The following is a 24,012-nucleotide window of genomic DNA, read 5'->3' on the forward strand; positions in this document are numbered from 1 at the left end:
GAATACCATTCTCCGACCAACAGTGCAATCATATTGGCAGCATATTGGTGAGGCGTTTGTCTTCATGGATGACAATTCATGCTCCCATCTTGCACATCTTGTGAATGACTTCCTTCAGGATAATGACAGCACTCTACTAGTGTGGCCAGCATGTTCTCCAGACATGAATCCTATTGAACATGCCTGGGCTAGATTGAAAAGGGCTGTTTGTAGACAACATGACCCACCAACCACTCTGAGGGATCTATGCCGAATCACCATTGAGGAGTGGGGCAATCTGGACCAACAGAGCCTTGATAAACTTGTGGATAGTATGCCACAATGAAGACAGGCATGCATCGCAAGAGGACGTACTACTGGGTATTAGAGGACCACCACCTCTGGAGGTCTTGCAGCTATGGTGGTACACCACGCAATGTGTGGTTTTCATGAGCAATAAAAAGGGCAGAAATGATGTTTATGTTGATCTCTACTCCAATTTTTTGTACAGGTTCTGGTACTCTCTGAACTGAGGTGACGCAAAACTTTTTTTGATGTGTGTATTAATGAACTTCTACACCAGCATAACTACAAATGTTGTGCCCTGAAATGAAACTGATAATGGACCCTAGATTTCTTAAATTAACCCACTACCATCCATCATCATCATCATCATCATCATCATCATCATCATCATCTTTAAAACACTCGTGTCCAACACCACCATATACTATGTCTCATATCCAAATTGCCCTTACTTATGTTAGTAGTCCCATTGTAAACTTGACACATGCTTCCTACCAGTACCACATACATCACTCCTGTTACCGTAAAACACACATAAGAAAGCAAAGGATAACCCATGGATGTAAGTTTTTCCAGCATTTGGCATGACAAGTACTATGCTGACAGCAGAATGACTGATGAATCACAATCTGTTCACACTAGTTAACAGACAATATATTTGTTATTGAGCATGTTGTGGAACATAATAACAAGAGACCATCACTCACATCCATGGACTTACAATGAACACCAGTGCTTCAGAACTCTGATTTTTTCTACTATATTTCTTTTCGCATTCTCTGTCTGTGTTATCAGTAAATCTTCCCCTTTTATATCTTCTATTTCTTATTCTTTCAAGCAATGGAAAATCCAGGATGGAATTATGAGAAGAAATGTTGCTACACACCATATAGCAGGGATGCTGAGTTGCAGATAGGCACAACAAAAAGACTTTCACACTTAAAGCTTTCAGCCAATGGCCTTTGTCTCAGGTAACTCAAACCACTCTCATGTTTAAGTGTGACAGTCTTTTTGTTGTGCCTATTTGCGACTCATCACCTCTACTGTATGGTGAGTACCGTATTTACTCGAATCTAAACCGCACCTGAAAAATGAGACTCGAAATCAAGGAAAAAAAAAAATTTCCCGAATCTAAGCCGCACCTGAAATTTGAGACTCGAAATTCAAGGGGAGACAAAAGTTTTAGGTCGCACCTCCAAATCAAAACAAAGTTGGTCCATTGTAATATCAGACACAATTTAGGTCGAATGAATGACGATACAGCTACAGTAGTTTGGTTCGAGTCGTAAGCTTAGCAATTAAGCTTTACCAGGTAGCCATTGCTATGCGTCAGGCGCTCCGTCCTTATTTATACGGGTACCCTTCCTTTTTCACGTGCTTCATCTGGTTTGAATTGATTGCTTATTTTTCTTTGATCTTATAAGCACCGTTCTCTTTGTTAGCTGAAAATGCATTACTGTACTGTGTCATGCACTGTTTGTCGCATTCTGATAATGAGTGTTTATGGCCTGTCGCCGCTAGCGGCATGGCTTGCTTTTGTGCACGCTACCGCCGCTTACAAAAGAAGAAGAAGAAGAAGAAGAAGAAGAAGAGAGGAATCGTCTCAATAGCGAAACAATGGCAAGAGACTGCTATTTTTTGTTACTTACACTGCTGCTTTCTTTGATAATGATCAACAAGAACCAAATAATATACTGCCTATAATAGAAGTTCTGAACGAGAGTTAAGCGAAAATTTTTATCCCTTTGAAAATCTTTGCAGATGCCTCTTTAGTACATATCATTCTGCACAGAAATTAGAGTAATCTTAGATTTAAAAATCTAGTCAATTGCCGTGCTTCATTTCTGACTGTATCACTATCAGGCATAAGAATAATACGAATATAAACATGACATGATATGTATATTCTTCCGCGTATGCTGTTGTTTCCCTCTAGTTTCGTAGTTTATTAGGCAGACAGGATTTAAATGAGATAGCAGAAAACACTAAACAATACATAGCAAAATGTTTCTATTCGTATTATTCTTGTGGTGAAGAGAATACTGCATGTGATTCACAGTTCATAAAAATTCCTATTAGCAACCATCTCTTCTCACAGGAAGGAAAAAATTCAGAACGTAGAGTTGGCCATATTGACAAACATCCCAAACAGTCTTGCCAGTCGGATTTTTGTAGTACATTGAAATGTTGCTACATTCGAAGATGAACTATACGGAATTTGTATTTACTTCGTTGGATAATGTATGAAAATGCAGTGGTTGAAACTCAGGGCGGAGAAAAAAAGCTCGTCTTCCACCTTTTTTTTTTTTTTTTTTTTTAATTTATTTACTGACACAGAGGTTTTGGCGCCAGTATTTATCTTTGTGCCTGCAAAGCATGCCTGTGTAGCGCTACATATATTCAATGGCAGAAGTTAGTTGTGGCGGCACCTACCAACATTTTTCGGAACTTCCGCTTACTTTGCACTCTATTCTAAGCTGCAGGCGGTTTTTTGGATTACAAAAAATCGGAAAAAAGTGCGGCTTACATTCGAGCAAATACGGTAGCAACTTTCCTTCTCATAATAGTATTTCTTATTCCTTTCTTTTTCAAACGATATCCTTCCCCACCTCCTCAGTTTATTTTCTTGCCTTCCAGTATGTTATTTCCAATTTTATCCTGATATAAATTTTGTAAAACTGCCATCACGCTTTGTCTTTCTCTTTTGAAGGTGGTCTACACATCATATTAATTGAGTCAAATTTAGTTATACTTTAACAATGTCAGTATTTTGCATAATAACCAAGAACAGATCAATGTCTTCATACCTTATCTCTCACACTGTCTTCAAGCCTCTTCACACCTGGACTACTGATGCCATCACCACCTCTGAAAAAAGCAAAATTGTTATGAAATGGGACCATTGAAAAACTTGATAATTTGAATCTTTTTCCTTAAAAAAAAAAAATACTTTCAAACAATTGTTTTGGTGAACTGTGTGCAGCAGCAAGAGGAACTCACATGAGCCAAATTTAAAATCTGCTCGGTGTTGATTAGCATGCTGCATCACATAAATCTTCCAACTCAGGAGATGTACCAGCATTAAAAAAGAAGTAGAGATAAGGCAGATCATATTCAATTTATATTTAATTGTACTGACTGTGCTTCCTTATGATTTCCAAATGAAATATTGTGTCATGCGAGTTATGTGGGCTATCATGGCTGATGTCTCTCTTATTTTCTCAATTTTAGCCATTTGCCAGTAGCAAGTTATCAATAATGGAAACTAATAATTTGCCACAAAAAGAGCCATTTCAATTACTTGCATGCTAAGAACATGAAACAACCTACATGTGTGTCTATGTGATTCTCATCGATAAAAACCGACTACCTAGAGGGCAGCTGGGGTTTAGAATGCCGAATAGATACAAGTATCACACTATACACTTAAAATAGCGGGGGTCTTCTAATGATAAATGAGATTAAAAATATTTATAGTGACATAATGCTACATCTGAGGTCATTCAAATACAATATTGCTGTGTTTCCTTCAACACCTGTTAGCAAAACTTGTAAGAGAAGGTGTAAGAAAATTAGAGAGAGACAGAAAAAGAATAAATCACTCAGAATGACAAAAGATATAGCACAAATCAGAAAACACTCCAGGAATAACAGTCGCAGTTAACTGGTCATAGAGAAAGAATTATATGTGAAGAAAGGCAAATAAGTAACCAAACAGAATAAGCTAAAGAAAAAAGTACTCTGTTGGATAGAAACGAGGAGAAATCAGAAAAAAATAATAAGGAAGTGATTCCTTGGAGCAAAAGGTTACATAATAATTTAAAAAAGAATGGAATTGGAAGAACTGAGAGGGTCGATAATTGAACAGGCAAGGATGTAGAAAGGCAAATGTGATCGATTTTGCTTTCTTTGTGGTAGTAAAATTACGGTAATGAGTAATAAGAACATACAGCTACAGAACACAATTTTTCTATTTATCTTTTGTTCTAATTTCTCTGCAACTGGGTTTGGTGACAAACAGCTTATGTCTTCCAAGTCTTTTGCAGAGGTGTGCAAGAATAAACTTTTATTTGAAATGATATGGTTTGAATACTGAGAAGATTTTATTCATGTAATAATATCTTGTCAGTCATACATCCTGTGTCTTTGTGGAGAAGAAATTAGTTGTAACTCTTCAGGCTTTCCCGGCGATCTAATGACATCTTGGGTTGTCGGGTGTTCTGCCGGATATCAGCGTCGTACTTGCACGATATTTCGGTCACGTAGCTCGAGACCTTCATCAGGTGCGACCTGAGACTGCTCCTCAAGTGGACCTGGTCCAGTATTTATGCCTATGGCCTTCCCCCTCCACCAACGGCTGCAGGCGCTTCCTCTGTGGTCCGCGCCCATTCCCTGTGACCTGCTGGAGCGTTGCTGCTCCGTTTTCCGTCTGCTGCGGTTCTAGGTGTTCCCTCTGTGGTCCGCGCCCACCAAACCCGCTTCTGGGGGTTTCATCTACGGTCTGGGATACCAGGCGTTCCCCCTGCGGTCCGCGCCCGCTCACCACGACCTGTTGGAGTGTTGCCGCTCCGTTTTTCGTCTGCTGCGGCTCTGGATGTTCCCTCTGCGGTCCGCGCCCACCAGTCCCACTTCTGGGTGTTCCATCTTCGGTCTGGTGCTCCTGGCAGTCCGTCAGGGGCTCGTTTACCATCTCCATGTCTCTGGTTCTTCTGTTTGTGTAGTGTTGCAGCTGGCCCCGTTGCTCCTTTAACAATTCCAGAGCCGGATCCCAGGCTCTGCTTAGCTGGTACCCTGTGTCATGATTCATAAGATCGTCAGCCATTTTAATCTCAATCGATTCTCTTATAACACTGTCCCAAAATCTGGGTGTTTGTGCTAGAATCTTGGTATCCTCATACTTCATGGCATGATCTAGTTCTATACAGTGTTCAGCAATGGCTGACTTAGTCACCTGTCTTAATCTAGTGTGCCTCTGATGTTCTTTGCACCTGATCTCCACAGTTCTTGTCGTCTGGCCAATGTAGGACATGCCACAGTGACAAGGTATATTGTAAATCCCTGGTTTTCGTAACCCCAGGTCGTCTTTGACACTCCCCAGCAGTCCCCCGATCTTGGTGGATGGACAGAAAACACACTTGATATTGTGTTTACGCAGGATCCTACTGATTCTGGCAGAAATAGAGCCAGCATAGGGCAGATATGCCACCTTCCTTGCTTCATCTTGGTCTTCTTCAGGAACCTGTGGTATAGTGGCTGGTCGGAGTGCCCTCTCAATTTGTCTGTCCATGTATCCATTCTTGGAGAAAACTGTTTTGAGACGTTCTATCTCTATGGGTAGATTCTCTTGGTCTGATAGGGCATGTGCTCTGTGGACTAAAGTCTTCAGAACCCCATTCTTCTGTGCAGGGTGGTGACAACTGCTGGCCTGCAGATATAAATCAGTGTGTGTAGGTTTTCGGTACACACTGTGGCCAATTGATCCATCTGCTTTCCTCTGGACTAGTACATCCAGAAATGACAGCTGGCCATTCTTCTCCAGTTCCATGGTGAACTTGATATTAGGGTGGCATGAGTTAAGATGTTCAAGAAACTCATTGAGCCTGTCCATCCCATGTGGCCAGATCACGAAGGTGTCATCCACATACCTAAAGAAGCATGTGGGTTTAAATGTGGCTGTCTCCAATGCCCTCTCCTCAAAACTCTCCATAAACATGTTGGCAACCACAGGGGACAGTGGGCTGCCCATAGCTACACCTTCAGTTTGCTCGTAATATTGGTTTCTGTACAGGAAATACGTGGATGTCAGTGTATGACTGAACAGGTCCAACAGAGCACCATCAAATTTCTCTGCAATCAGTTCTAGTGAGTCCTTCAGTGGGACCCTGGTGAACAGCGATACCACATCAAAACTAACCATGATGTCCGAATCTGTGATGTGCAGTTGCTTGAGGCGTTGCAGGAAATCTTCTGAGTTGCGGATGTGGTGAATACATTTCCCCACATATGGAGCCAGGAGACCTTTCAGGTACTTGGCTGTTGTGTACGTAGGTGCCCCAATATTACTGACAACAGGACGTAGGGGCACACCCTCCTTGTGTATTTTAGGCAGACCATACAGTCTAGGTGGCACTGGCGCTTTTTCCCGTAGTTGTCTGATGATCTTATCGGGCATTCCTGTTTCCTTCAAGAGAGCACTAGTCTTCTTGGCCACCTTGTCCGTGGGGTCACACTCCAGAATTCTGTATGCAGGGTCCTCCAGAAGTTGGCGTACTTTCTCATCATAATCCACTCGCTGCAAGATGACAGTGGAGTTCCCTTTGTCTGCTGGCAGTACCACAATGCTGTTGTCTTCCCGTAGTTTCTTGAGTGCAAGCCTCTCCTCGGTTGTGATGTTCGATTTCGGCGGCCTGGCCTTGGTGAGGGCCCTGCAGGTCTCTCGGCGGACTTCCTCTGCCACATTAGGTGGAAGTGTGGCTGCAACTTGCTCTACTGCACTGACGAAACCTGAAATGGGTACGTTTCTAGGGGTCGTAGCAAAGTTGAGACCCCTGCTGAGTACCTTTAAGGTTGTATCATCAAACTGTATGCCACTCAGATTCGTCACCGTGCGTGTGTCTTCCATCTGCTGTGCTTTCTTGCTCATGCGGTCAAACTTTGCAGATTGGCAAGATGAGGCATTCCTTCTAGCACACTCAGCTAAAGACCAGGAGGCACGGTCTACCCAATCCCAATCTTCTCTTGTTAAGGAGGCTGCCATGTACAGATGAATGTGTAACAGCTCCCTGGCCACAACATCTAACCTGTGGCGCATATCTCGAATCCTCTCTCTCACCAGTGCCATGCTAGCTCTGCGTTTTATCTTGTTCGCTGCTCTGGAGTTGATGTGATGTTTAATTCTGGCAAATACTGGTACCACTTCTCCATCTCGACACCTCAGCAAAAAACTGAGAGCCTGCAGCCGTTGGTGGAGGGGGAAGGCCATAGGCATAAATACTGGACCAGGTCCACTCGAGGAGCAGTCTCTGGTCGCACCTGATGAAGGTCTCGAGCTACGTGACTGAAATATCGTGCAAGTACGACGCTGATATCCGGCAGAACACCCGACAACCCAAGATGTCAAGAAATTAGTTAATGATTGTCGTATATTTATTTCATTTTTTCTTTTACACTTATGAATTTTCATTTTTTTTTTCTGTCGGTGATTAATAAATTGTGTGGGCATCATGGAAATTGCAGACTGGACAACCGATGCCCATTATTGAGCCTGTATTGCTGATGCTTTCATGTTTTATTCCTCTTGTAGTATTCTCCACCTGAGTATTTCTTGGTTTGCTTACTGTGACTAACTTTTATTTGTAAGAGTTATTATATGAGATTTATAAACTTTATACTTTTGGATGAGCTTAGTATTAATAAATCTGCATTTTTACAATATTTGTTAATGGTTTTTGACAATGTAAGAGTTCGTTACCCATTTCCCAGTTCTGCTTTTTCTCAGGCTAATTTAATCAGAAACAAAATCTGGTTATTACGGTGAACAACAAATTTAATGTAATATAGGAAGGAAAGGAAATGGAATATCATTAGAAACAGAGCAGAACCTTGGAGTGTCCAAGGATGGAGAAGTAAAACTGTAGTGTGCATTTCAAATGGTTACATTAACTGAATTGGGAATATCACAGAAGATCTAAATCTGGACCGGCTTGAATCCTCCTGGATGCAAGTTTAGTGTCACCTCACTTGTTTCAATATAAAAGTTAGGGATTTTAAAAGCTGCTATTGCACCACCTAACTGCTTTCAGCAATTTATAATCTAACTTCTGTCTCTGCCTTTACATTTCACCGCCATCTTTAGCAATATTTGGTCGTCATTTCCCTTAACCAAGAGTTCTGAATGTTCTTCCCTTCTCCCTAATCTACAGGGTGAATCAAAAAGAACCATACAATTAAAAAAAATAACTATTATGTTTTTTGAGATATATGTATGAACAATGTACTGTCGGAATGAGCAAACTCAAGTTTTACATGGTTCCCTCTAGGTAGCAGCAGTGTGCGCCCACTTCAGTTCTAGTAAAAATGTTCTGGATAACAGAAAGCATTTTGTGTCCTATGTTTTGCACAGAGCAGGTCAGTAATAAATGTTCAGCATGACTTTAGTACCAGGTATGGTGTAGATTCTCCTACAGCACAGAGCATTAGACAATGGCATGAACAATTCCGAGAAACAGGTTGTTTGTGAAAAGGCAAATCACTGGGCCGTCCTCGAGTGTCTGATACAGGCGTCGAACACATCCACCATAGTTTCACAAAGAGTCCACTGAAATCCGTTTGCCGTGCAGCTCGACAGCTGAACATGCCTCTGATACCTGTCTGGTGTGTGTTGTGTTGACGTTTACATATGAAACCATACAAAACTCAGCTATTGCAAGCTCTTCATGAAGGTGACAAACAACAGCATGCGAAGTTTAGTAATTCTGTTTTTGCCAAGATGGAGGATGACAGTTTTCTTCCACACTTAGTGTCTAGTGATGAGGCAACATTCCATTTAAATGAAAAGGTGAACCGTTATAATGTGTGAATATGGGGTACAGAAAAGATGTATGGTCCATTTTTCTTTGTCGAGAACACTGTCACGGGAAGCACATGCCTTGATATGATTGAGAACTTACTTTCCCCACAATTGGAGACTGATTCGAATGACTTCATTTACCAACAGGATGGAGCACCGCCACACTGGCCTCTGGAAATGCAGGAATTTTTAAATCAAAGCATTACTGAATGATGGATCGGTTGCACTGGACCTTACATTACTGGCTTCCAAGGTCACGCACCTCATTCTATGTGATTATTTCTTGTGGGTGTTTATACATGTGCCGTGCACCTCAAGGGGGGCATTTCGGACACCTATGAAAAGATAGAACAAAAACTTTTCGAGTTTTCTGTTCAGCAAAAACAAAATTTGTTGTATGTGTTTATTAGTTTCAGAAATATAGACGTGCCAAATCAGATGATTCTTTTTGATACACCCTATACTGTAGTCGCATGATAAAAGAAACTAAAACAGTGAGAAAAATAGCAAGTTTTTTTTTTAATTTCAGAACCTAATGATACACTACTGCTTCTGGGGATTTGTTTTTTGTATTGGAGATTATCATACTTGATCATTTAACAATTGCACACTCCTAGAAGTAGTTCAGATGGTGCAAGAACACTGATTACATTTTTCACTATGAATCTACAGTACACTTATAGAATGTATTTAGTTCACAAACCATAATTTTAAACTTTTGTCATTGTAATTATTCACTACACTATATTTCAGTTATACAGCTAGTTGATTCTTACTTAAAGTCATTGTATGTGAAAGTAAACAAAATATCAAATGACTTGAGTGTTCAACTGGACATAATTTAACTACTTTTATCAATAATACTCTTATGCTTGTATGCAAAGTGTAAAATTACATTCAGTGTCAAGACAGTACCTACCACAAAAAGAGTAATTCACTGGATTCTAAAGGATAACTATGATTGTGTACATCAGTTCTATTACTACATCAAGGCAGCAATGGCACTGATTTCTAATAATTACTTAATGGAAGAATCAAATGAAAATATTAAAACTAAATTGGTACCAGCATAACTACTAAGGGTATAATAACTCTGAACGTACTTTGCTTTGATGTATAAGCTGTGTAAGATATTCATTGTTGCCAAGAGCACATTTGGTATGGTTCGACTGATCTCATCTCCTAGACGTTTGAAGGCCGTAACTCGTTCTTCCACTTCTTCAATGCTCAATGGAATCAATTTTGACCGTGATATAGTCTGAAACAGGTGACATACAGCATTTATTTAGATTGTGTCCTTAAACAAAAAGTTTACATAAACAGTAAGCAATTCTTTAACATGGGGTATTACAAAAAAATTTCTAACATTCAACTAAGTACCAGAGTACACACTTCTTTATGTCATAGTTCATAATGTACAATCCTGTCCAAAACCTTGCCATTTGTAACACGTCACTACTACTAGGTACCTAAGTATGATCACCTTTAACAAGTACAACATTATGAAAATACCACGAAAACACAACTTTTAGATTGATTCTACTCAAAGTAAGATTTTATCAATTAACACAAAATTCTCACTTAAAACTTACTATGTACAATACAATAGGAAGGGATTTTGTAGAATTCTTTTGCTTGCATCAGTTGGGTTCCATACATACAGCAACACTTTAAGATTTTATGGGAAGAATTTATTTAATAGTCCACATACTTACTCCCCCTTTGTCATATACGTATCTACCACAGCTCCATTGTTGCTAACCCTTCAAACTAATATTCATTATGCTGTGTCGTACAGTGTGCATGATACATGAATGATACAAAGGTAACTTAGGCTGCATGTGGATTGCATAACAGGCCTGTAAAATAGCAAATAGGCATGCAGAGTCTAAAAATGGTCTGCACCTACAGTGACAGTTCACAGATATGTATACAATCCAAATGTAGCTTAGTTCAAATGGCTCTGAGCACTATGGGACTTAACATCTGAGGTCATCAATCCCATAGAACTCAGAACTACTTAAACCTAACTAACCTAAGGACATCACACACATCCATGCCCGAGGCAGGATTCGAAACTACGACCGTAGTGGTCGCGTGGTTCCAGACTGAAGTGCCTAGAACCGCTCGGCCACACTGGCCGGCCTGTAGTTTAGGTGATCACTCACTTGTTTGTTAAAATGCAATAAGGACTTCCGTCACTAGTAGCAACTGAAATGGTTTATTATTGTAAAAGTATTATCTGACATGTAAAAGTATTATCTGACATGTAAAAATGCCCGAGAGTTTGTAAAACTTTCAATGTTGAAACCAAGTCTATTTCGTCCCAACAGGTGTTCATTCCTTCCAGGCATACAGTAAGAATCATCATCATCATCATCATCATCATCATCATTTAACACACAAAAAATGAGAATGATCCAGCACTCAAACAGTTGTTTAGCTGTTTTATGTTAGCCACACACTGCACAGTATTTAATTATCAGCACTCATACGGTACTAACAAACAAAATGAAAGGGCTCATTTTTCTTCAGTGACACAAAACTTGTGCCCCAAAACTGCAGAGGTGATGTGGTAGAAGGAGTCACCAGAAAGTGCAACTTCTATTGTTGTTGTGGTCTTCAGTCCAAAGACTGGTTCGATGCAGCTCTCCATGCTATTATATCCTGGCAAGTCTCATCATCTTTGAATAACTACTGCATCCTATATCTTTCTGAATCTGCTTACTGTATGCGTCTGTTGGTCTCCCTCTATGACATTTACACACACACGCTCCAATACTAAACTGGTCATCCCTTGATGCCCCAGAATGTGTCCTATCAATCAAGCCCTTCTTCCAGTCACGTTGCGCCACAAATTTCTTTTCACCCCATCTAACCTTCAGTATTCTTCAGTAGCACCACATTTCAGAAGCTTCCATGCTCTTTTTATGTAAACTGTTTATCATCCATGTTTCACTTACATACATGGATACACTCCACACAAATCTAGATTCTTCGTTAACACATTTCTCTTCTTCAGAAATGCTTTTCTTGCCATTGGCCAGTCTACATTTTGCATCCTTTCTACTTCAGCCATCATAAGTTATTTCAAATACCAAAACTCATATACTGCTTTAACTGTCTCACTTCCCAATCTGATTCTTTACTATTAACTGATTTAATTTCATTACATCATATTAACCTCATTCTGCTTTTGTTGATGTTCATCTTTTATCTGCCTTTAAAGACACTGTCCTTTCTGTTTAACTGCTCTTTGAAGAATTGCACATCATCGATAAACCTCGAAGTTTCTATTTATTCTTCCTGAACTTTAATTCCTACTCCAAATTCTTCTTCAGTTTCCTTAACTGCTTGTTCACCGTACATACTGAATAACATCAGGGATAGGCTGCAACCCTGTCTCACTCCCTTTTCAATGGTAAGTCATAGGGTCAGTACTTCCTTTTGTGTTCCTAAACTTATCCAGAATACAAACTGATCTTCCGAAGATCTGCTTCTGCCAGTTTTTTCATTCTTTTGTAAAGAATTCATGTTAATATTTTGCATCCATGACTTACTAAACGGATTTCCATAATCATCATATCTGTCAGCCATTGGTTTCTTTGGAATTGGAATTGCTATATTCTCCTCGAAATCTGAAGAGTATTTCGCCTGGCTCATGCATCATGCATATCAGATGGGGGAGTTCTATTGTGGCTGGCTCCCCCAAGGCTATCAGTAGTTCTGACAGACTATCGTCTACTCCTGGGGCCTTGTTTCGACATATATCTTTCAGAGCTCTGTCAATTTCTTCTTGCAGTATTGTATCTACCATCTTATCTTCATCTATGTCCGCCCCCAGTAGCTGAGTGGGATCTGATGGGAGGCCCTAGTCACACAATATCTATCTATCTTCATCTATGTCCACTTTACATTCCATAATATTTCTTTCAAGTTTGTCTCCCATGTACAAGTCCTCTATATATTCCTTCCACTTTTCCCTTCTTCGCTTAGGACTGGTTTATCATCTGAGCTCTTGATAGTCATACTGCTGCTTCTCTTTTTCCCAAAGGCCTCTTTAATTTTCCTGTAGGCTTGTATCTATCTTTCCCCTAGTGAAATATGCTTCTAAATCCTTACATTTGTCCTCTAACCATCCCTGCTTTGCCATCTTGTTTGTTAAATGTCAGTATTCCCTTTCACCTGCTACCTTTGATGCGTTTTTAAATTTTCAATTCAATTCAGCATCTCTTGTGTTATCCAAGGATTTCTACTATTGCCTTTTTAGTTATGTGATCCTCTGCTGCCTGCACTATTTCATATCTTAAAGTTACCTATTCGTCTTCTACTGTATTCCATTCCCCTGTTCTAGTCAATCACTGCCTAATGCTCCCTGTGAAGCTCTCAACAACCTCTTGTTCTTTCAACTTATCTTGGTCCTGGCACCTGAATTTCCTGCCTTTTCCCCCAGTTTCTTCAGTTTTAATCTACAAGTCATAACTAATAAATTGTGGTCAGAGTCCACACCTACCCCTGGAAATGTCTTAACAGTTTAAAATCTGGTGCCTAAATCTCTGTCTAACCATTACATAATCAATCTGAATCCTTCCAGTATCTTCAGGTCTCTTCCACATATGCACCCTCCTTTTATGATTCTTAAACCAAGTGTTAGCATAATTTAATTATAAATCATGCTCTGTGCAGAATTCTACCAGGCAGCTTCGTATTTTATTCCTTTCCCCCCAGTCCACATTAACCTAATATTTTTCCTTCTCTTTCTTTTCCTACTATCGAATTCCAGTCCCCCATCACAATTGTTCCTCCTGCCACCGAACTTCACAGATTCCCATTGTATCCAACTTCAAACCCATCCATCTCCCCTTTTAAATTTTCTAACCTACCTGTCCTGTTATGGGATCTAACATTCCACATTCTGATCCGTAGAATGTTAGTTTTGTTTTTCCTGATGATGACATCCTCCTGAGTAGTCTCCACCTGAAGATGTGAATGGGGGGTCTATTTTACCTCCAGAATATTTTACCCAAGAGGACATCGTCATCATTTAACCCTACAGCAGAGTTGCATGTCCTTTAGAAAGTGATCCCTTACTATCTAAAAAAATCTTGATGACATTAAATAACAACTGCAATTTCTATTAGAAATAATGATTGTTATTTGAAGTCACAGTATTTTATGTAGTAAGGGATCACTTGAATCAACTAAAAGAATTACAGGCACAAATTAACATACAAGGAAAAAACACCAGTACGACATAATTATATTTTCGGTGTCACTCAATGGATGTATACTTGACGGCATTACATAAGTAGGGCAGCTTAGCTCAGTTGTCAGTGGGTAGATAGTTATTATTCACTTTTAACTCCATATCTACAATAATTTCGCTCTACGTGTTCTCATACAGTGATTCGCAGAGGGTGCAGGGATTAGAATTATTATTATTATTATTATTATTTAAATTCCTGTTCCATTTACAAATGGGATGCTGGGAATGGTTGATAGGCCCAAAATTTCTCTTATTTGAATACAAATCTAAAGGAGAAAGTGAAATGGTTCTTGACTTATAATGCGAGATCTCAAAATTTTGAAATTGTGTTTTCTACGCTGTTTCACATGTTTCTTGTAACATTTCTCGCTTTAGTTAGTCCAGAATTTCCCTGATACTCTTGCAATGACTGAACAATGGGGGTGCTAAATCCTTTAGCTCTGTTTAAAATTTTATGCAAGCACTGTGCCGGACATTTTCAGCAGCTCTTAAACCCGAAGTCTGACAACAATGGAATTATTTCAGTTTGAATTAGCACAGCTTTCAGATCTTGGAACTTGTGTGCAGCAGTTCCCCATCACTAGATTTCAAAACTTGCTGTGAATGGTGAGTGAAGATGCAGGCAACGCTGAGTCACAGTGTACAACTATAAAAATAAGTTAAAAACAGAAGAAAGCCAATTTTCTCTGGTTTATGTTTTTGGCGAGTCTGCGCCTTCCAGGACCACCATTAGAAAGTGGTTTTTCGAATTTTCCAGGGGGTAGAAGTCTGTTGACAATTAGCCTCGTTGTCGTCACCCAGCAATGGTAATGACTCCAGAAAACGATGGAAACGATCGTCATCTAACATTCCGTAACACTGAAGTAACCTTAAATATTGGATGAAACATGGCAGAGACCATCGTTCGTGACCATTTAGGCAAACCAAGAGGATGTGCCTGCTGAGTGCCACATTCCCCGATAGAAGCCCAAAAACACTTAAGAATTGAGTTGCATCATTTTATGTTTGAAAAATTCGATGAAGGCAGTACAATGACTTACCTTATTCCCACAGCTGACAAAATATGAGTGAACCATTATGACCCCGAAATGAAGAGTAAAGTACTTTCCAGATGATGAACCATCCATAAAATTTCACAGAAGTGAAGAAGAAGCAATGAGAAGAAGATTGGTGGCCACTTCCTTCACCAAGATAGGTCATCTCACCTTGGATACTCAATTATAAGAGGCATGTGACAATGTCAGCTGAAAGAGCTCACCACGTGGAGGTCACAGCACACAAAGTTAATAAGTGGGCACCTTCTTCTGCATTACAACAGAGCCTCAGCACACATGGCTGCCAGAACAATGGACTTATTGGAGAAGAAAAAATGCGAGTGTTACTGCACCGACCTTAGTCACCTGACCTGACACGTTTGACTTCTTCCTGTTCCCGAAGATGACGGGGAAAAAATTCATGGGCAGCATTTTTCATCTGATGAAGAGGCTAATGGGGCATACAACAGTGGTCCAAGTGGTTTCTCTAAAGAAGCTTTGACAGACATTTTCAAAATGGTTTCAAAGGAAGGAAAGATGTGTAAGTGCTTGTGGAGTGTATTTAGAAAAGTAGTAACAATTATATACATATTATAAAAGAGTGTGTGTGTGTGTGTGTGTGTGTGTGTGTGTGTGTGTGTGTGTGTGTGTGTTCCACATCATCTCCTAAACCACTGGATCGATTTGAACTCAGCACACAGATCTGTTACTGTCTGGAAAGAAACTCTGTTGGGGTAAGAATCCCCTCCCTCTTAAAGGTGTATGGTTGGTTGGTTTGTTTGTTTAAAAGAGGGGGAAAGGGATCAAACAGCCAGGTCATCGGTCCCTTGTTCCAAATAAAACAATGCCACAAGGGTGAGAATAAAACAAGCAAGACTCACAACACACAATGGAGAGAAAGGAAAAACCACAAGAATGACGAAAGGGCACAAAAAAAAAAAAAAAAAAAAAAAAAAAAAAAAAAAAAAAAAAAAAAAAAAAAAAAAAAATGGAATAAAGGGGAGAAGAAAATCGCGGAAATGCAAGAAACAGATAAAAGAGATTAAAACGACATAACAGATTACCATGGCTGGCTGACCATCGAATAAAAAGGAGAAGCCAGCCATTCTGCAACACATTAAAACCTCCACCCTAAAAGCACTAGGGTGGAGGACACTGAGGGACAAAGGACATGTGCTAAAATTTACATCAAATCATAAAACCCACCCTCACGAATAAAACTTGAAACTAAATCAGCTGATGACGCATTGTCAGATAAAATTAGCAGCAACGAGTCCAGTAACTGAAGATTTCGTCTCAGGGCAGTCAAAGTGGGAGAGGACACCAGAATATGGGCCACTTTCAACCGGGCACCGCATCGACACTAAGGCAGTTCTTCAGGGCGCAGGAGGTAGCCATGGTCGCCCAAGCATGGCCAGTGTGGAGCCGGCAGAGAGCCACAGAGTCCCTGCGAGAGGCCCGCATGGAGGACTGCCACACATTCGTAATCTCCTTAATGACACACAGTTTGTTGTTCGTACTGAGACTGCCATTCCGTCTCCCAAAGCTGAAAAATCTGGTGACGTAAAAATGAATGCAGGTCAGTTATTGGAATGTCGATCTCCATAGGCGGTTTCTGTGTAGCCTGTCAGCAAGTTCATTGCCTTGGATTCCGATGTATCCTGGGGTCCACACAAACACCACTGGACTACCGGACCGTTCCAGGGACAGATGGACTCCTGGATGGTTGCTACCAAAGGATGACGATGATAGCACTGGTCAATAGCTTGTAGGCTGCTCAAGACGTCAGTACACAGAAGAAACAACTTTTCAGAGAATGAACGGATGTGCTCAAGAGCACGACATATAGCCACCAGCTCTGCAGTGAAAACACTGCAGCCATTGGGCAAGGAATGCTGTTCCATATGTCCTCCATGGACATACGCGAAGCCGACGTGACCATCAGCCATCGAGCTGTTGGTGTAAATCACTTCATGGCCTCGGTACAAGATGTGAAGTGAAAGTGGAGCCGCGAGGTGAACTGAGTCCTTTGGGCCATGTGAAAGGTCCAGGCGAAGCCGTGGCCTAGGTGTACACCATGGAGGTGTACGCAATTGGACCTTGAGTACAGGTGGTAAACGCAAGGACTTTAGTTCAGATAGAAAAGATCAGATGTAAACTGCAATTGTAAGCCCTGACCGAGGCCGCCGATGTGGGAGATGAACCGCTGTGGATGAGAAAAGGAGACTGTAATTCGGATGCACAGGAGAACTACAAACGTGTGCAATGGCGAGCAGTTGTGCACGCCTGACCTGCAATGGAGGAACTCCAGCCTTCGCAAGGACACTGGTCACTGGACTCGTCCCAAAAAACTCCCGTCGCTAGTTGAATGCCACAGTGGTGCACTAGGTCAAGTAAACGCAACACTGAGGGCGCTACCGAACCATAAACCAGACACCCATAGTCAAGGCGGGATTGAACAAGGGCTCTGTATAGCTGCAGCAGCGTAGAGCGATCTGCACCCCAGTTGGCGTTGCTTAGGCAGCAGAGGGCATTGAGATGCTGCCAGCACTTCCGCTTAATCTGACAAATGTGAGGCAGCCCAGTCAATCGGGTGTCGAAAACCAGTCCTAAAAATCGCCACTACAGTGAGGAGGTCATCACTAAGGTAAAGTTCTGGTTCCGGATGAACGGTACGATGCCGACAGAAGTGCATAACACACGACTTTGCGGCCTAAAACTGAAAACCGTGGGCTAGAGCCCATGACTGCGCCTTGTGGATGGCTCCCTGTAGGTGCCGCTCAGCAACGCCAGTACTGGTTTAGCAGTATGAAATGCGGAAGTCATCTGCATACAGAGAGGGTTGAGACGGACAGCCCTACAGCGGCTGCTAGACCGTTAATGGCCACTAAAAATAGAGATACACTCAATACAGAGCCCTGTGGCATCCCATTCTCCTGGATATGGGGGGAACTATGGGAGGCACCGACTTGGACATGGAAATTATGAAGTGACAGGAAATTCTGGATAAAAAAAAAATCAGGAGCGGGCCTCGGATACCCAACTCGTATAATGTGCCAAGGATATGATGTCGCCAGGTGGTGTCATACGCTTTTCATAAATCAAAAAAGACGGTAACAAGGTGATGGCGCCTGGAAAAGGCTGTTCGGATGGCAGACTCGAGGAACATAAGATTATCAGTGGAAGAGCGACCCAGGCGGAAGCCGCCCTGGCATGGAGCCAGTAGGCCACGTGACTCCAGGACCCAACCCAACCGCCGACACACCATATGTTCCAGCAGCTTCGAAACAATGTTCGTTGGGCTGATGGGCCGATGTTTATCAACATCAAGCAGGTTTTTGCTAGGTTTGAGGACTGGTATGATGGTGCTCTCCTGCCAGTGTGATGGAAAGATGCCATCGCACCAGATCCGATTGAAGATCACGAGGAGATGTTGCTTGTAGTCACACGAGAGATGTTTAATCATCTGACTGTGGATCCGATCAGGCCCAGGAGCTGTGTCGGGGCAATGTGCAAGGGCACTGAGGAGCTTCCACTCTGTAAATGGGGCGTTAAAGGGTTCACTATGGCGTGTAATGAATGAGAGGACTCTCTCATCCGCCGTTTGAGTGTGCAAAAGGCTGGGGGGTAATTCACCGATGCAGAGGCGTGAGCATAGTGCTCAGTAAAGTACTCGGCAATTGGGTTTGCGTCGGTACATAACACGCCATTTATGTTAACAGCAGGAACACCTGTTGGGGTGTGGTACCCAAAAGCTTGTTTCGTCCTTGCCCAGACTTGGGAAGGTGACATACCGCACCCAATGGTCAACACGTACCTCTCCCAACACTGCTGTTTCAACCTTTTGATAAGATGATGAATGCGGGCACGGAGCCATTTAAAAGCTATAAGGTGCTCCAGGGAGGATGCCGCTTATGCCTCAGCGACTTCTGGCAACCATCAAGGGACTGTCTTTCGCAGGGGGCACCCTAGAGAACGAGAGATCGCGTTTTCCACTGCAGAAACGATCGTTGTAGTTACCTGCTCAACCACCACATCGATGTTACTTTGTGAGGGAGATTCAACAGTGACAACTGAGGTGAAAGTTTCCCAGTCTGCCTTGTTTAAAGCCCATCTGGGCAGGCGTCTGTGGGCCTGACGCCAGGGCAGTGACAGGAAGATGCGGAAGTAGTCACTACCACACAGGTCGTCACATGCTCTCCAGTAGATAGATGGGAGAAGGCCAGGACTGCAAACCGAGAGATCAATGGCTGAATATGTGCCATGTGCCACACTGAAAAGTGTGGTGGCCCCAGTAGTTTCAACATCTCTGCTTCGGCCACCCCACAAGAGTGTGTTAAAATCTCCCAAAAGTAGGAAAGGTTTAGGGAGTTGATCAATCAGTGCAGCCAGTGCATTCGGGGGTACTGCACCATCTGGGGGAAGATATATGTTGCAGACAGTGATTTCCTGTGTCGGCCTTATCCTGACAGCCACAGCTTCAAGAGGGGTTTGAAGGGGCACTGGTTCACTGCATACTGAGTTCAGGACATAGACACAAACTCCACCTGACACTCGATTATAGTTGCTACAGTTCCTGTAATATCTCCTGTAGCCATGGAGGGCAGGGGTCCGCATTGCCGGGAACCAGGTTTCCTGGAGGACAATGCAGAAAGCAGGTGTAAAGCTTAACAGCTGCTGTAGCTCAGCCAGGTGGTGGAAAAAACCGCCGCAATTTCACTGGAGGATGATGTTATCATAAGGCTGGGAAGGCATGAAGTGCGCAAGGAGGCAGGTTATGTCTCAGGATCACCTGGTGCCTCTAACTGAGTATTTGTAACCACTTCTATGGTGGATGAGGCATCAGTGAGATCCAGGTCCACCGGAGATGCTAAGATCTCCACTGCATCCTCAGATGCAGAATTGACAGGGAGTGGTGGTGTTGGGGCCACCAGAGGGTCCTGTTTCTTAGCAGACTGCTTAGTTTGCTTTCTCTCTCGCTTCTCTTTAGGGGCTTGCTGGGAAGATTTCTCCAAAGCAGCATCAGGCACGGAGGAAGACCGCGACACTCTTCGTCTGGCAGTTTTTGGCTCCTTGAGCCACTGGCGAGTGTTCGCCATGGCATTAGTGGAGACCTTGGAAGAGAGGGCCCTAAGGGATCCCTTCCGCACGAGAGGAGCCGGAGGAGGCTGTTGCTTCTCTGGTAGGGGGGAGGGGACTGATGTCCCCTGTGTTTGGGGGGCCTTGCTCCCGAAGTAGGTGCTTTGGGAGCAACGGAGGAAGATTTGCCCCCTACCACCAAGGGGGTGGATGTATTCTGGTGGCCCGAAGTGCCCAGTGTTTGTGGTACAGAGTGAGGAACCACTGGCACTTGGGACGGCGATGGTGATGGTGATGTAGCTGCAGCGTATGTCGATGTCAACCGAATGGGGTGCAATCTTTCAAATTTACGTTTAGTCTCTGTAAGTTAACTGGTCCAGGGTCTTGCACTACATCATTTTCTGCTCCTTTTGGAGTACTGGGCACTCTGGCAAGCAGGGGAGTGGTGCTCGCCACAGTTGATGCAAGTGGGAGGTGGCGCACATGGAGTATCTGGGTGCAGTAGACGTCCGCAGTCTCAACATGTGGCGCTGGAAGTGCAGTGGGAAGACATGTGCCCAAACTTCCAGCACTTAAAGCACCGCATAGGGGGTGGGACGTATGGTTTAATGTCACAACGGTAAACCATCACCTTGACCTTTTCAGGCAATGAATCACCCTCAAAGGCCAAGACGAAGGCACCAGTAGCAGCCCTGTTGTCTTTGGGTCCCCTGCAAAAGTGCTGGATGAAATGAATACCCCGCCGTTCTGAATTGGCACTGAGCTCGTCGTCAGACTGCAAGAGTAGGTCACAATGGAAAGTAATCTCCTGGACCATATTGAGACTTTTATGGGGAGTGACAGAAACAGGAATATCACCCAGCTTGTCACAGACGAGTATTGCTTGGGATTTGGCTGGGGATGCTGTCTGAATCAAGACTGTGCTGTTTCCCACCTTTGACAGCACTGTCACTTCTCCGAACTTATCCTCAAGGTGTTCAATGAAAAATTACAGCTTCGTCAGTAGGAAAGAGTTCCCATCAGTTCTGTTACACACTAACGACCAAGGCAAATATTGCTCCCTCCGTTCTGTAGCTCTATGTTCCTCTCATGGTGTAACAAGGGAGGGAAACGATTTAGGCTCATACCTGTCAGCATTGTATTCTGTCTTGCCCTTCTTAGAGACTGCAGGTGCCATACGGTCACCAGCAAGAGATGACTTAGTCCGCTTCATTGCGGGTCATCCACCCTGATGCCACCCACTCCGATCAGGGGCTCTCCCCACAGGTGCCACCTAGCCACAGCAAAGGCCAACTGGCATTATGGCCACTGCTGGGAGTCCTGATGCCCCAGGAAGACAGGCATCTACTCCTTGGCATATGTGGGGAGTTAACAGCTCAGGCAACAGTAGTGCGATCCCTGTGTTGTCACGGGGCTACCACCAAATGGGTACATGATAGCCCCACCACAACGGACTGGCTACCGTGCTGGACATTGGGTGTAGAGAAATCCAATATTGTCATGGGGGCGAAAGAGGACAGGAGACGACAGAAGAAGATCACATACCCCGGAAAGTGTCCTTACTCAAATAGTTGAATTGCAGGTGGAGATGCAAAGCCTTGACAAGAGATTCAGGAGATCGAATCTTAGGGCACTCGTGCATCATGTAAGGTGTCCTTCCCCATATGGCCCGCACTTCTGTAGGATTTTCAAAGTGGCAGGCATATGGCCCACACTTCCGTAGAATTTTGAAAGTGGCAGGTCAAACCATAGAATGGGACCTGAACTCGTAGGGCTGAAAACTGTGAGACTCCTTCTAGTTGCCTCTTACGACAGGCAGGAATACCTTGGGTCTATTCTAACCCCCGGACCTACAGGGGGGAAAGGTGTAGGGATGGTGCTGATAAAGTATCGCAGCTCATAATCTGCAAATACCCAGACTATATTCATCCAGTATTTGAGAATAAGAGCACTTAGTGACTTGCAACAAACTTTACATTACTTTCATACCTCTGCAAGACTTTGCACAACATAAAAACACAAGACGACACTCCAGAAAAATTATATTTAAGGATCTCACTGGACAGTAATTCATAATGGATACAATGTATGGCATAGCACATTGCAAGACAGATACAGCACAGTTCTAGCTAGGGTAGTAAACTGCACAATGAGGAGGAGCAGAGTTGGGTGGCAATCGCACATGTAGATGGCATGTTGTAGGTGGTGCTGAGAGGCACCTGTGCAGCTGTCACTCAGTCACAATGTCTCTCCCTGGCGGCAACACTTCGCAATAGTAGATGTGGAGTGACTTTCACATCACATGTGCCAGTCGTGTGATGACGAACCCAAAGTCTATGAGGTACCCAAGTGGGTTACCACAGCTACATTCTTGTTGTTCACATAGTAAAACTTCTGTGTCAGGCATGACCTTCTAATTTGTTACTTCTTTACTACTAACTCTATTCGCAACACATTTCGCAGAAAGTATCCACATATACCACTGGATGTACATGCAAAATTATATCACCTTCAACACAAAATTCGGGGAACATGAAGTCTTAAACATTGAGCTACGTTGAAATGAAACTGCAGGGCGAAATTAGCTATAAATACAGTGAAATAAGTGTACAAATGTGTGTGGAATATATGTGGAGCGTGCGTCAAATGCGCGTTTGTGGGCAAAGCCTAAACCCCTGAACTGATTTCAAACAAACTTGGTACACATATTACTTATTATCTGGAAAAAAATAATGTGGGGATGAGAACCAGCAACCTCCTATAGGGTTACGAGCAACATGGAGAGAGAAGGGAGAAGGAAGAGATGAACAGAGACAGAGAGAGGGTGTAGTAGCAGATGGAGGAGGAGGAGGGAAGGGGGGGGGGAGATAGAGGGGGGGGTGGCAAGAGGAAATGGACATGGGGGAGGAGGGGTTGGATAGAGAGGGGGGAGAGAAGGAGGTGGACAGGGGGGAGAGAAGGAGGTGGACAGGGGGGAGAGAAGGAGGTGGACAGGGGGGAGAGGAGGAGGTGGACAGATAGGGGGATGAGGAGATGGACTAATAGAACTGGAATAAACACAAACACCGAAGACAACACCAGATACTCAGCTAGTTGTAAACGAAAAAAATTCTCAATTTCTCCGGAAAACTTTTGGCATAACCTTCCGATTCCCTCTACACTTGAGTGATTAATAATACTTGAGAACACACAACACAATGGCTTCGTTATTAGACTCTTTCATACAATTACTGATTTACCATTCTTTGTGATTTAAACACTAAATTTCCTGTGGTTAAAACTAAATGGACTTTCCACTTGCTTTGATAACAGACTGAGCAAAATGCATGGCTGTGTTATATTACTTTTGTTCAAACTGTGAGATCAAACACTGTTTCTTGTGACTCAATACACTAGTGATGTATATTCAACTTTTTTCTTCTTAATAAAGAAGTTTAAGTGGGTCTGAATTAATGAGCTCATGGTTATAATAGGTATACAAACTAAAACAAACGAAATGGCTATTAGTGCAAGTGTTCTATAATAAATTTAATGAAAGAAAGAAAACCTGTCTTCTCCTAATACACGTTTAGGTTCATATCAACTGGAAAATGTGGCAATAACCAAACAAAACCACTGAGAAATTATAAAAAAGTGGGTCAGAAGAGGACTACGCATACATTCAGGCACACTTCTTACCAGAAATCAGAGCTAAAGTTAAGCAGGTCTTTAAATATGTCTGCTTGTGTCTGTATATGTGTGGATGAATATGTGTGTGTGTGCGCGCGAGTGTATACCCG

At 42.7% G+C, this 24,012-nt stretch overlaps 1 protein-coding gene across 4 annotated transcripts in view; it reads right to left on the reverse strand.

Annotated features, from left to right (window-relative positions):
* LOC124777024 (nuclear pore complex protein Nup93-like) overlaps positions 1-24,012 on the reverse strand; it is a 213,281-nt gene that overhangs the window by 5,804 nt on the left and 183,465 nt on the right. For all 4 annotated transcript variants that reach the window (XM_047252278.1, XM_047252279.1, XM_047252280.1 and 1 more), the window contains 2 exons: positions 9,958-10,112; positions 3,093-3,153 (listed from right to left, as the gene is read on the reverse strand). In XM_047252278.1, the coding sequence (XP_047108234.1) occupies positions 3,093-3,153; positions 9,958-10,112 (216 nt within the window). The remainder of the gene's footprint in view (positions 1-3,092; positions 3,154-9,957; positions 10,113-24,012) is intronic.

This window comes from Schistocerca piceifrons, chromosome 2 (assembly GCF_021461385.2).
Source record: "Schistocerca piceifrons isolate TAMUIC-IGC-003096 chromosome 2, iqSchPice1.1, whole genome shotgun sequence".
In the NCBI taxonomy this organism is placed as follows: domain Eukaryota; kingdom Metazoa; phylum Arthropoda; class Insecta; order Orthoptera; family Acrididae; genus Schistocerca; species Schistocerca piceifrons.